The 12,819-nt window shown below is 43.4% G+C and overlaps 1 protein-coding gene across 1 annotated transcript in view; it reads right to left on the bottom strand.

Annotated features, from left to right (window-relative positions):
- LOC147666655 (E3 ubiquitin-protein ligase TRIM39-like) overlaps positions 1-12,819 on the bottom strand; it is a gene marked incomplete at its 5' end in the record, with an annotated part of 136,961 nt that overhangs the window by 69,396 nt on the left and 54,746 nt on the right. Inside the window, one exon of the mRNA XM_086948990.1 lies at positions 226-275. Coding sequence (XP_086805116.1) covers positions 226-275 — 50 coding nt within the window. The remainder of the gene's footprint in view (positions 1-225; positions 276-12,819) is intronic.

The following is a 12,819-nucleotide window of genomic DNA, read 5'->3' as shown; positions in this document are numbered from 1 at the left end:
CCTATCATAATGTTCTGCCCCAAACCATACCATATCACATCTTCACATTCCTTCCTATCAGATACCATACCACCAAATTATTCCATATCATACTATACATACCATACCATTCCACAGCATACCACAACATCCCATACCGTATCATACCACACCATACCATGCCAGGCCATACCACACCATTTTTAAACAGTCACATACAAAGATAATCATAACAATAGTATTTACCTCTATAACTCTTCACCGCCTCTAGGCTCTGAATCTTCAAATTATTACATCTGTAATAACAGACAGATTATCTTTGTATTAAAGAGCGATGACAGCTACAGGAACAAAGGATGAACATTACATAAGATCTGTATTTGAAATAAAATTCAATATTAAGAGCAGCATCTGCGGTCGAGTGCTCAGTGTGAGTTACTGTTCATACACAACAGTCAAAGCTCTAACAATATCCAAATGTACCTTTAATATCTTATGACAGGATGTGGGTGTTCTAAGGCAGATAGCACAGTGACACCACCATGCTTCATGTGATGCCATGGAGTGCCACAATGTAGGTCTTCTAGGAGCGGCGGGTAGGTCAGTGAGAGCAGGGCTGACTAACAGATTACATGTGCTCCTGGTGGAGTCTCGAGTATATACTTGATAAATACTTTCTTAACTGAAGTCCACGTGTATTCCTGCCAGCACCCACAACACAACACTGACACACCCAACCCCTGCCGGTGTAAACCTTGTCACCATTCCTCTACAACCAAGATGTTGGGTAGCTTTAGTGGGATACCTAAGAAGGTTTGAACCCAGACCCCTTAGCAATGAAAGATTGGTTGCAAGACAAATATGTCCCATGTCTTACGGAACAGCAGATTTTAGGCTTTAGGGGAGGATCACAGAGGGAGAGATAAGGGAACAGGTTTGGAGGCTCAGTAATGGGAAAGCATCAGGCCAGACTGGATCCCATCTGAATACTATAAAAAATGTTAAACACCTTGGTCCCTCTCTGGGTATCTTATTTTAATGAGATCTATTTGGAGGGCTGTTAAATTCCACCTTCCTGGTATGAGGCAGCTGTGGTTATGATCCTTAAGCCTGGTAAGCATACTAGGTTAGCGGATTCCTATAGACCTATATTGTGTTTTTCCTATGAAGCCCTCTGTCATTTTCCTTATGTAAGCACTTTGTAGGCCGCTTGCTATTTTGCACACGTTACAAAATCTTGCACTTTTTTGTGCTCCTTTTATTTTAGAAATAGACACTACATGCTTTTTGTTTTGCTGCGAAACTAGCACACAAGGACCGAAAAACATTGTTCTTTGTTATTATCTGTGGTCGGTCACTAACACCTAGACATAACACAAACATTTAGCTGTTGTTTCTGCATGTACCTTCGTTATCATAGAACCCCGGTCCTGGCATTTCAACAACACTGACTCATCCACTCTTGCTCTGAAACACTAGCAGCAGAGGTTCTGAAAGGAGAGCTCAATCAGCCACAATGTAAAACAAGCAGTCTACTAAGCTAAAGGTATGGGGTCCGCTACAACAAAAACCCAGAGATCTATTTTATAATAATAATATCCCCACAAGCTAGGGTAGGTTTAGATAGAACTGTCAGCAATAATGACAAGGCTTTATATTGTATATGTTTTAACAATCATGTTTCTTGCATTTTTAATCTGCATGTGTTTGGTGATTGCAGCACACAGATTTAACAGCAAAGCATGGTTCTTTTAATAAATATCGTAAGCTTTATTTGTGACTCTTTTTTGTGGATTCGTGTGAGAATGAAAGTTGTTGATCTGATACCACAACCCTTGAGTGGGTCTAGAGCAGAGGTCCTCAAACCTTTTGATGCCGAGATCCCCTGTCAAAATATTTTAGGCATAAGGACCCCCCTCCTGAAAAAATTCTGGAACCTGGTACTCCTCCTCCTCAACAACCATAAACGCCCCCAGATCCCATGCCAAATCATTTTTATGGTGGGTAAATAATATTAAAAAGTGTTTAGGAAACCAAAAGTTTGTGGGTGACTGTGGTTCGGTGTCAGAGGCTTATTACACAGTTCAAACAAAAAGTTTCCAAAAAGAATTTCCCCAAAATTCACAATGGTACTTTATTTTTCACAAATAAAACATAATTTGGCAAAACTTATTTGGATGATAACACCTTTCTGAACTAATGTGATGGCTGTGACTGTTTTTCTGCCGAGAGATCGTCAATGTGTTATTACACCTCATTAGTACATGTTTAACACCCAAATATAGCAATGAGCAACAAAACGGTGACCAGGCTAGGTTTGCAAAGGACCCTTTACTGTGCAACAACAGGTGTCACTGCTTTTTAGTAACTAGTGAACCGGCTGAGCTATAAATAAAAAATTTTTTTTTAAATCAGCAGCTTATGTGGTAGATGATTGACTATGTGGCAAATCTATAACTATGCAAAACATCGCCACTGCTGCAGACTGGCATAATCCCAGTGTCCCTAGGTATGAGGGCTGTAATGCATGGGTTGCAACTTGAGTGCTCGGCATCCGAGCAGAACCATACTGAATTTCATGGGATTCTGATGGCTTGGCTTTTACAGCTGCATTGAACTGGAGGTTGCTGAACATCATTCACCATAATTAAAACATACCATTTACACTAATTAATGATTAACTGTAAGGTCTAAGTAGGATGTTTTCTTTAAATACAGGGGAGAAAGTAGTCCATTTATCTTCTTTCACCCTGTCTAAAAAGGTTTTATTTGTAACACTAGCTTACCCGTTGCGCGTTGCTGCGATCTCAGAAGAAAGGACATTTAAGGAAACTTGTTATGATAACATTCAATTTACATTGTGGTATTTTTATTGAAACGTATTCATTTTAATATGGAAAACATTTTAAAGTGTTGTTTTAATTCTGTTTATTTATTCGAGTGCTTGTAAATCAGAAGGTTTTCCAACGCGTGAGCTGGACACTTACAGTTGTCCATGTGAGAAGCATGGATTCTCCAAATCTAGTCCACACACTTGTAGCGATTGTCCTTGTGCTTTGTTGATGGTCATTGCAAAAGCGAGTCGCACCAGAAACTGTAAACGTTGCGTACATGAATAAATCAGAAGGTTTTCCGACGCGTGAGCGGGCCACATACAGTTGTCCAGGTGAGAAGCACGGATTCTCCAAATCTAGTCCACACACTTGCAGCGATTGTCCTTGTGCTTTGTTGATGGTCATTGCAAAAGCGAGTCGCACCGTAAACTGTAAACGTTCAGTATTGGAAAGATTATGAGGACCCTGGGTGGCCGGGGGGTTCGATATTTAACACATTTTTCTTTTTTTTTTTTTTTTTTTGCCAGAAACCTTCGCGGGAGTGTACTCAGCAACTTTTAAGACATTTTTTTTATTTTTATTTCTTTATTTATTTTTTTTTAGCCAGAAACCTTCGCGGGAGTGTCCTCAACAACTTTCCAAAGTTTCATGCCGATCGGATGAACAGTGTAGTAATGCATAAAGGAAAAAACGGACATACTTTGGTTTTTATAAATATAGATTATGAAAACAGATGCTTCTATTTTAGCAAAAACGGACTCCTGTTAGTATTAGTTTGCTGCTGTTAACTTCAGTCATGTTTGGGGAGGATCGAGGGCCTTGAGAGTCTGCGAATGGGGGCTGGGTCAAAGGTGCGGCAAAAAAACTAAATATTCTTTATGTTTTTAAGGTCTTTCACCGTCAAGAAGCTTTATATAAAATAAGGAGCAGCTTAAATTAAAAATACATTTAAAAAATAACTTGCTACAAAGTGGGAAATGCACTGTAGTACATTATTGAAACTAGTACTTAATTCACCTCAAACTAGAGAGGCAAAGAATTAAATCATGGTTTGAGCAGTGGAGAATATAGGCCCGTAGATACTGAGATATTAAGGTAACTCCGTTCCCACCTGCTGACTTTCTATGGTCCCAAGCATAGTTCTGTTCCTGAGCAGAGTCCCTGCAACAGTTGTTGAACTGGGATTACAAAATCTTCACAGGAATCTTAGATTAGAGATTGTCAGATGTCCTTCAAACATTAATCCATTTCGATCAAAAGGGGTTTGTGCCTGGCAGACAGCTGTATGAATCAACCCATCGGTTTATGGGTGCAAATAATATGGCCAAAGCCTCTAATCTCCTGTTGACAATCGCAAGAATTGATGCTTCTAAAACATTTGATAGTGTTAATTGGGTCTATCTTTGGTAGGTATTGTGGTATTATGGTTTCAGTAGCAATGTTACTGGATCTGTACAAATGTTATGTAAGGTGCCGGCAGCCAAGATTTGGTTAATGGCAAGCTTTGTTTCAGATATCCAAGGGAAATAGGCAGGGGTGTCCTTTGTCGCCAGTTGTGTTTTTTCTATATATTGAGCCCTTTTCTCAGATGATTTGGCAGGATAAGACTATTCTTCCCTTTGAGGCTGCAGTGTTACCAACCAAAATAGCACTGTATTCTGATGACATAGTTCTGTAGACATCGAACCCAGAGCAGTCTGTTTCTAAACTTGAGATGCATGCCAGAGATTTTGGGAGTCTATCAGGGCATCTAATCTATAAGGGGAAGACAGAAATTATGACTTGGGCTAAAGAGATGGTAGGGCTTCAAACTAGAAACCAAAGTAGGTATCTAGGGATCATTGTAATTCAGAGTATGGAGGAAAAACCGGCTGTAAACCTAACTATGATACATTCATTTATGTGAACAAAATTGTGTCTTTATCAATGAATTCACCGGTTGTGAACTCCACATAAACCCCATCTTGCTAACAATGTAGTCGGGCAAGCACTGAGACCTAGGCCTTAGTTATTGATTGACAGGTCACAGGTGGGGTAGCACGTATCCGGCAGACAAATGAAAGGATAGAAAACCATAGATCAGTCCCATAGGTAGGCGAAGCAACACTACAAGGGTCAAGGGAGATTGGCCCCAATAAAGCATGCATGGCAGAAGGGGGTACACACACTCCTAAAACACCATAACGTCAGATGGCGCATGAGTAAGGAACATAGAGCCAATCAGAACAGAGAACATGCAGTGTTCGCACTTCTCATGCCAGACATTTGGACACGTTACACTGGCCGCAGTTTGTCTATGCAAGGGCGAGGCCCACCTGGATTATCCATTAAAATTAATTTATGACTCTAAAAGCAGCAATGTACATTCCTCACCATACAAGGATTGCCGGAAACATGTTATTGCCTATAATGAACTGCATAAAAGAATGCTACAGATCAATTAAAAATTGAGATATTCCTCAGACCCTGTGCCTGTTACTGTTCTCTCGGCCGCTATGTTTAATTAAACAAACTGTTCCTGTTTTTTTAAACCCCTCTTGATTCTTGTTTTTCAAAGGTATTTCATGCGCAAGCAACACCATGATTTAGATGCTCTCCTGACAAGATGGTGGGAGAATCCGCCCCTCAGTATCCAGGGGAGGGTGAACATCATTAAGATGGTTGTTCTTCCTAAGGTGATCTTGTTTAACGCTATACCACTTCCCTTCTTCAAAAAGCTTTTGCAGAAATTGCAAGGGAGGGTCAGCACCTTTATATGGGCATCCAGGGGAGGCAGGATCTCAGGAAAAAAACTCTGGAGGAGATTGAAGCCAGGGGGCCCGGCTCTAATGAATATGTTTTTGTTTTAGTTTGGGGACCCAAAGCTTTTCAACAAGGTAGGTTGAAGGTACTCCTATATACCCTCACTACAGAGGCAGACAGGCACACAACCCTTGCCACTGTAATCACAGTCATGACTGCTCTAGAACCTTGGAGGGATTAACACACAATCCCTGCCACAGTAATCATCATCATCACTGCTCTAGAACCTTGGTGGAATTAGCGCACAACCACTAACACCGTACTCCCCATCACTGCTTTAGAACCTTGAAGGGATGAGCACACAATCGCTAACACTGTAATCATAACTGCGCTAGAACCTTGGTGGGATTTAGACTGAGCCGCTCACACTATAATCACCATCATCAATGTTCTAGAACCTTGGTGGGATTAGCACACAATACCTACAACTTTAAACCCCTTCATAGTTGCTCTAGAACCTTGGATCAAGAAACACATAATCCCTGCCACTTTAAACACTGTATTCCCTGTTCTAGAACTTTTAATAGGATTAGCGCACCATACTACTTCTGCAGAGAGAAGTCGTGTCCCTATACACTGTAACCCTGAGGCACTGTTACTTCTTAGGATTCTTTGTTTCATCTTTGGCTAAACTTGTCTGTGGCATCCATAGGATCCATCTGTCCTTTTTTCCCTATAGGGAATCCATAGGATCAGCATGGGCATTCATTTTTATTAATGATAGATAAGATTGCTGTCTGGACTCCTCTTTGTGTTTATAGTTGTGGAGAACGAGTTGTGTTAAATAAGGTCCCAACTGTGCACTGGAAGTCCCCACGTCCACGAGGATATGCATCCAAAACCATTTACTCAATCCCATGCTGGGGTTACAATAAAACTAAAATGCATCAATCGGATTAACTTTACTGGGTAAAGATGGGATGCCATCCATTTGGCTTTTATCTTCATGGATTATGCAGTCAGAGCTTCCCAGCTCCCACTGATTCTCACTTGAAAATATGGTAACATTGATCTACACCAGATTGATACATTTAATTTACTTGTTAAGTCTTAGTATAAGGTACTACCTCCAGCCAGGGCCAGTAAATTAAATGCTACTAGTGGCCAGCAGCATCCGTTACACCACTTACTAAAGTAGCTATTTCAAACATGCTCGAGGCCTGCCACTGTGTTTTAAACTGACATTTTGACCTGGAAAAATAAACCTTGCGCCAGGCCTAAAACTTCCTGTTTAATACTTACAAGGGTAGGGTGCATGGTATTTAAAAAGTTGGACATGTATTTAAACACAATTATCAGCATAATGATGTACAATATATGCAAAAATGTACTTCTGGTGCTGCTCAATCAGTAATATAGGAAGTGTGTGTTTACGCTCTACATGTCCTAGCAGTCATTTTTAGGTCGAGCCTTAACAGCGTTTGAGCTGTAGGCGATCTTTTGTATCTACTTTGTGGAGTCTGACTCCTCCTTTGATTAGGATTGGCTTATCTGTATGTTATTTAAAAATTGGAGCATAGGGGGGCGTGGACAAGATGGCAGCCGAGTAGGACACATTTACTTGCCGCTCCGTCCTGCCATCTGGGCCCGGCTTGCATAACTTTGACCAGAGGGACCCAGTTTGCATCTATGGAACTCCCCAGGGTCCAGACATTGCTCTGGCATAGTTGAACGCTGCCAGAGGCAGCAGAGACCCGAGACGGCAGACCTAGCAGCCTGATGACGACGCCGTGATCGAGGCAGTGGACCATGCAGTGAGGCATGGCGGGTGGGGCTCACCTTCGTAGTGCCTGCGACGTCAGAGGCACAGCGCCGCCGGGCTGTGGAGCAGGCGGCACCACATACAGCGGAGCGGCCTACCTGACTGAGCGAGGTGACACAGGCTCCAGCAGATCCGAGGACGCAATAGCGGTGCCGGCCCTTGACGTCGCGATCTGGCGGTGAGTGGAGGGTCCAGATCTACATCTATCATTGCGGTTGCTGCAGCTGCCGGAGCCCTCTTAGGCCCTGGCCTCTCCACTGGGGTTCGGTTGAGCTTTGCGCAGTCACGGCTGAAGGCGATAGGGGCCGGAGCCGGATCCCGCGTGAAATGCGACATAGCTGATTAAGCAGATCTTGACTCAGCAGTGTGTGTGGCCCAACTGATTACGAGGGAGCAGGTGGGGGAGTGACATAGAGGTACAGTGCCCTGGGAGCACGGATCGGGAAGCCCTGCAACGGCAATCAGCAAGTGGTGAGTGTGGGCCTAGTGGATCCAGTGACGTGTGGCCCAGGCCCCCTACCCCCCTGGATCCTGAGGCCCCACACCGACACTGGCCCAGGAGAGGGCCGATCACCGGTGGGCGCACTTGGGGCTTAGTGACCACAACCTTGACACTCTCTCATCACCCCTGGGATATCATTGCAGAAATGGGCCTACTCCACCCTCCGGGCATTAGCTGTAAGCGCTGAGCAAGGGGAGCATCAGCCGCGAGACACGCCACGCGTGACGTTATACCTAGGGAGTACAGTCCGCAGCCCGCATGCCTCGCAACTTGGCTCTGGCACGGGTGGGGACTCTCTTGCGGGCTGAGCCTTGAGACCTATTGCACTGAACTGATTGCCGCGCACTGTCCCTGCGCGCAACCTCTTAACTGCAGGCCGGGTGAGGAGGTGCTCACAAATGACCGCTGCCAGAGCACGCAAGGATAGATCTGTTAAAGACTTGTTGCTTAAGGCAGGGGCTTGTGGACCAGAGATGATGCCGCGTACCGGAGGGGCCGCCGAGCGAAGGGGATCGGAAAAACACAACGGGCCAGTCACCCATAGCATCTTGGAAGCGCTCTTCGCAGACCTCACCAGAGAGTTCCACACTATGAAGAAAGATCTTACTGCTGAAATCCGCGAGATGCGCAAAGACATTGACTCAGTGGAGGAGCGAGTGGACGATCTCGAGAACCAGACAGCGATCAGAGATGAAGAGCTGTCCCATCTCCAACAGGAGGTGCTCAGGCTGCAGGATCAACAGCTGGACCTCCAATCTCATGCGGAGGATCTGGAGAACCGCTCTTGTCGCAATAACATACAGATTCAGGCGGTACATCAGGGGGCAGAGGAGCAGGACATTGAGGCCTTTGTTGTAGATTTGTTTTGCCACATCCTGGGAGATCTCCCAGACCAGGAGATCCGGCTTGACAGGACACATTGGGTGGACCTCAAACAATCACCAATGGCCCCTCCTCCTGATATCTTGAATTGTGTCCATAATTTCAAGCTCAAGGAGCGTATACTACACAAAGCATGGTCCAACCACCCCATCGAGTTTCTCTCCTGTAGGCCTCTCCCTTTCCAAGACTTGGCGGCTTCCACCTTGCAGAAACGACGCGTCTTTTGCCCCATTACCACATTTCTTCGCTCCAAGACATCGCTTACTCCTGGGTGCATCCATTTCTTCTCATCCAATTAGATGTAATCCAACTTTCACCTACAATGGTAGACAACTTTTTGTCTACAGACATAGAAGATTTCATGTTTTCTCCCAGCCCTAACACTGACTTTTGATTTTGGCACACAGTGTTCTGAGAGACTTTGAATTTGACCTTCATTTTTCAAAAACAAGGAACTAACTTTGGAACTTTTTCCTATGATAATTTTTTTTCTCCAAATTTGTATTTTTCATTTTTGGCACAAGTAATCTGCTTATAGTAGAACAATTCATAGAGAACAAGAATTCTTTGAATACTTCCAGAGACAATATATGACCTTGTCCACAAACAAACAGTTTCATGTAATCTGACATGAAATGGTTTCGGCCCATTTTTCTTCTGTATTTACGAGCCATTTCATAAATGTATATTTTTATGATTTTTCATGTTGCATTTCCAAATGTCGAAAATATGCTATGACTCTGGGAACAGCTCCAACACCGACCGACCACGCACGCAACCTAGGGGTCATCCTCGACCCCACCATCTCCATGGCCAAACAGGTCAACGTCGTCTCCTCTTCCTGTTTCAACACCATCCGAATGCTCCACAGGATCTTCAAGTAGATCCCCACCGAAGCGAGAAAAACAGTCACCCAGGCCCTCGTCACTAGCAGGCTGGACTACGGAAATGCCCTCTACGCAGGAAAGTTGGCCAAGCACCTGAGACGGCTGCAACACAGCCAGAACGCCTCTGCACGCCTGATCCTCGACATCCCCCGCCGTAGCCACATCACACCCCACCTGAGAGACCTGCACTGGCTCCCCGTCAACAAGAGGGTAACCTTCAAGCTCCTCCACCACACACACAAAGCTCTGCATAGCACTGGCCCAGCATACCTCAAGAGACGACTCGGATTCTACACCCCCACCCGCCAGCTCAGCTCCGCCGGCCTCGCCCTCGCCACAGTCCCTCGCATCCGAAGAACAACTGCCGGTGGCAGATCCTTCTTCCACCTCGCCGCCAAGACCTGGAACACCCTCCGTACCAACCTACGGCAGACCCAAGACCTACTGGCCTTCAGAAGACTCCTCAAGACCTGGCTCTTTGATCAGTAGAAGCACCCCCCTCCCCCCAGCGCCTTGAGACCCTCACGAGTATGTTGTGCGCTATATAAGTGACCTGATTGATTGATGAATGAATATCTTGCTTTATTGTGTACAGCACCAATGCAATTTTATGCTTACAACTAGTTTGGATACATTATTTACAATGTGTTTGAAACATGCTTTTAGCACTTCGTGTGTAGATACTTTTTAGATATGTTATCATGTTGAGAATTTAGTAACGTCGTACATACGAAAGTGGAGTGGGTGCTGTGTGTCGATTTAGATTTCGTATGAATTTCCCAATTCATGCCCTTACATAGGCATAGAAATTCAGTCCTTATTTAGGCATAGTCCATGCTACCCAAATATAGGCATGGCTACTCACATCCGTTCATCTACGTCACCACGAGTTCTTGGAAAACCAGACTCTTAGGCTTTAGGGACTTCCCCTTGCCTGGATATTGATTTCTCCAAGAACTCATTTATTATGCATGAACATCTATTCTTTAGGGGTTCATTCATGACGTTCATATGCCCAACTTCTAAGTCAATACTGGCATTCGTAAACACCTTCAAGGTATAAATATACCATCACTTGCAGGCAAGGCTCGGTGCGGTTCGGCTACCTACTTTCACGACGCGGCTCACCACAGCAAGTCCCGAAGGAAGTCATCCCCCCAACTGACGCACTGACCAGACGCTGTAATACTCCTCTCCCAGAATCAAGCTAATGTGTTTCTAACTCCCCTTGCGGGGTGTTAGAGAATCGAGTCCTGGGAAAGAGATACCAACCTCTCTCATTCGAAGGTATGGAGCTGATTAGAACCTAGAGAAACCTTTGGCAATTTTTGGCAAAACAGAACTAAACTATGGCTAAAACAGCACCTACTTCTTCCCTCGAACTAGACTTAGGTTAGGTACACTAGGGTAGGATTATTTTAGAAGCACCAGTTGAGTATTTTAGCCCATGATATTTATGTATGTATTTTTATATATGCCATAGCAACAGACCATGATATTACAGTATTATTTTATATCACTGTTTACGCTGAACGCATTATACTTCGCTTTCTGTCTTACGATTGTACCAGTTAATATCTCTTGCATGAGAAAGAAGACTGTTCAATAACCCCTTTTTATTGAAACGCCTGTCTCAACTTCTGTGCAACTCTGAAGAAACAAAGCATGCACGATTGACTGAGTAAAATAGTTATCTATTGTTTCCACGACTCTGAAGATATTGTTCCGACTCTAAGGGAAACAAAGTTGTCATGTTTATGCGGTTGTCAGAGATTAATCCCTTCTTGTTCATTCAAGAAAGTTTCTAGTCACCCGTGAGTTAGCTGGCACACACAATTAAGTTTAATGTACTCGATAGAGACATACTGACCTTTGTCCTATGTCAAAACTATAGTTCAGTTTAGTTCAGGCAAACTTTATTTCGGCCACCATGACCTAAACAGTACAGAATGTATAGCATTCATATATGAAAAATACATCAGAAGATTTTTTCAATAAAACCTTATACTATTTACAAAGCATAAAAAAGTTCTAAAAAAGGGAAGCATAATATAAATGACCTAAAAAGTACAGTATTTATAGCATTCATATATGAAAAATACATCAGAAGATTTTTTCAATAAAACCTTATACTATTTACAAAGCATAAAAAAGTTCTAAAAAAGGGAAGCATAATATAAATATCTAAAAAAAAATTCAAAAAATATTAGGATTTTACAGGGGTGCAATACTATTCAATAGAGACACGTCAAAAGACCACAAAAGGAAATTCATATATAAGAGACATCTCAGGAATACCAGACCCCAACGATTGGCTGATACATTGCATAATGTGTGAAGATATTATACAATATGAAAAAAAATGCGCCTGTCAAATATTAACTCTGATTTAGAGGGTCATTAGCTGTTTTGAGGAAAACCCTTCTTGCACACCACATGGAAAACAAAAACTCGGCAACAGAAAAAACAACTGGGATACTGAGGTCATATTTCAATATCCTAAACGTTTCAACACGACGCCTACTGCCCAGGTTTCTGCAAATCTGTGCCAGCCATCTCTTTCTCGCTTTAGTATATCCCGGGCATACAAAGAAAACATGCAACTCAGATTCATCGGGGTTTTTACAAGCAGGGCATTTGCCATTGTTTTGTGTTTTCCACTTTGAGGTAAAACAGTGCAGAGGCAACACACCAAATCTAAATTGCAAATAACGTTTTCTAGCGGTCACGGGTTTGATGAGATCAAGAACCTTTTCAAAGGAGGAAGTATCCTTAATTTCCAAAAAGGTAGCGGTTAGACTGCCTATATTGGGATTGGACTGTACTAGGGCCATTTTGTAGGTCTCATATTTGGTCTTCAGATGTTTCTTAGAAATTTGGGGGCACGCTACCTCTGGGTTAGACCAGCATTCTCCCAGACCCATGTCAATCAACATGTGTTTAACATGGGAAAACCAGGGTAGTCTGGCCGCTCCCCAAATTTCTAAGACCTCGGCCAATACCTCTCTATATGTAAAAAGTTTGGGTGTTGACCACAGACGGCGCCAGTAAAGGAGAGGTCTGAGGCACAGTACTTCCTCCAATTTCATCACGCCCAAATCTAAGCGAAGAGGGACTAGAGGAGTGCTGCGGGGCAATCTAAATATATTCCTAACAAATTGGTTCTCGACC

The sequence above is a fragment of the Lissotriton vulgaris genome, unplaced genomic scaffold, assembly GCF_964263255.1.
Source record: "Lissotriton vulgaris unplaced genomic scaffold, aLisVul1.2 SCAFFOLD_3038, whole genome shotgun sequence".
Classification (NCBI taxonomy): domain Eukaryota; kingdom Metazoa; phylum Chordata; class Amphibia; order Caudata; family Salamandridae; genus Lissotriton; species Lissotriton vulgaris.
This window is presented reverse-complemented; position numbering and strand designations above follow the sequence as displayed.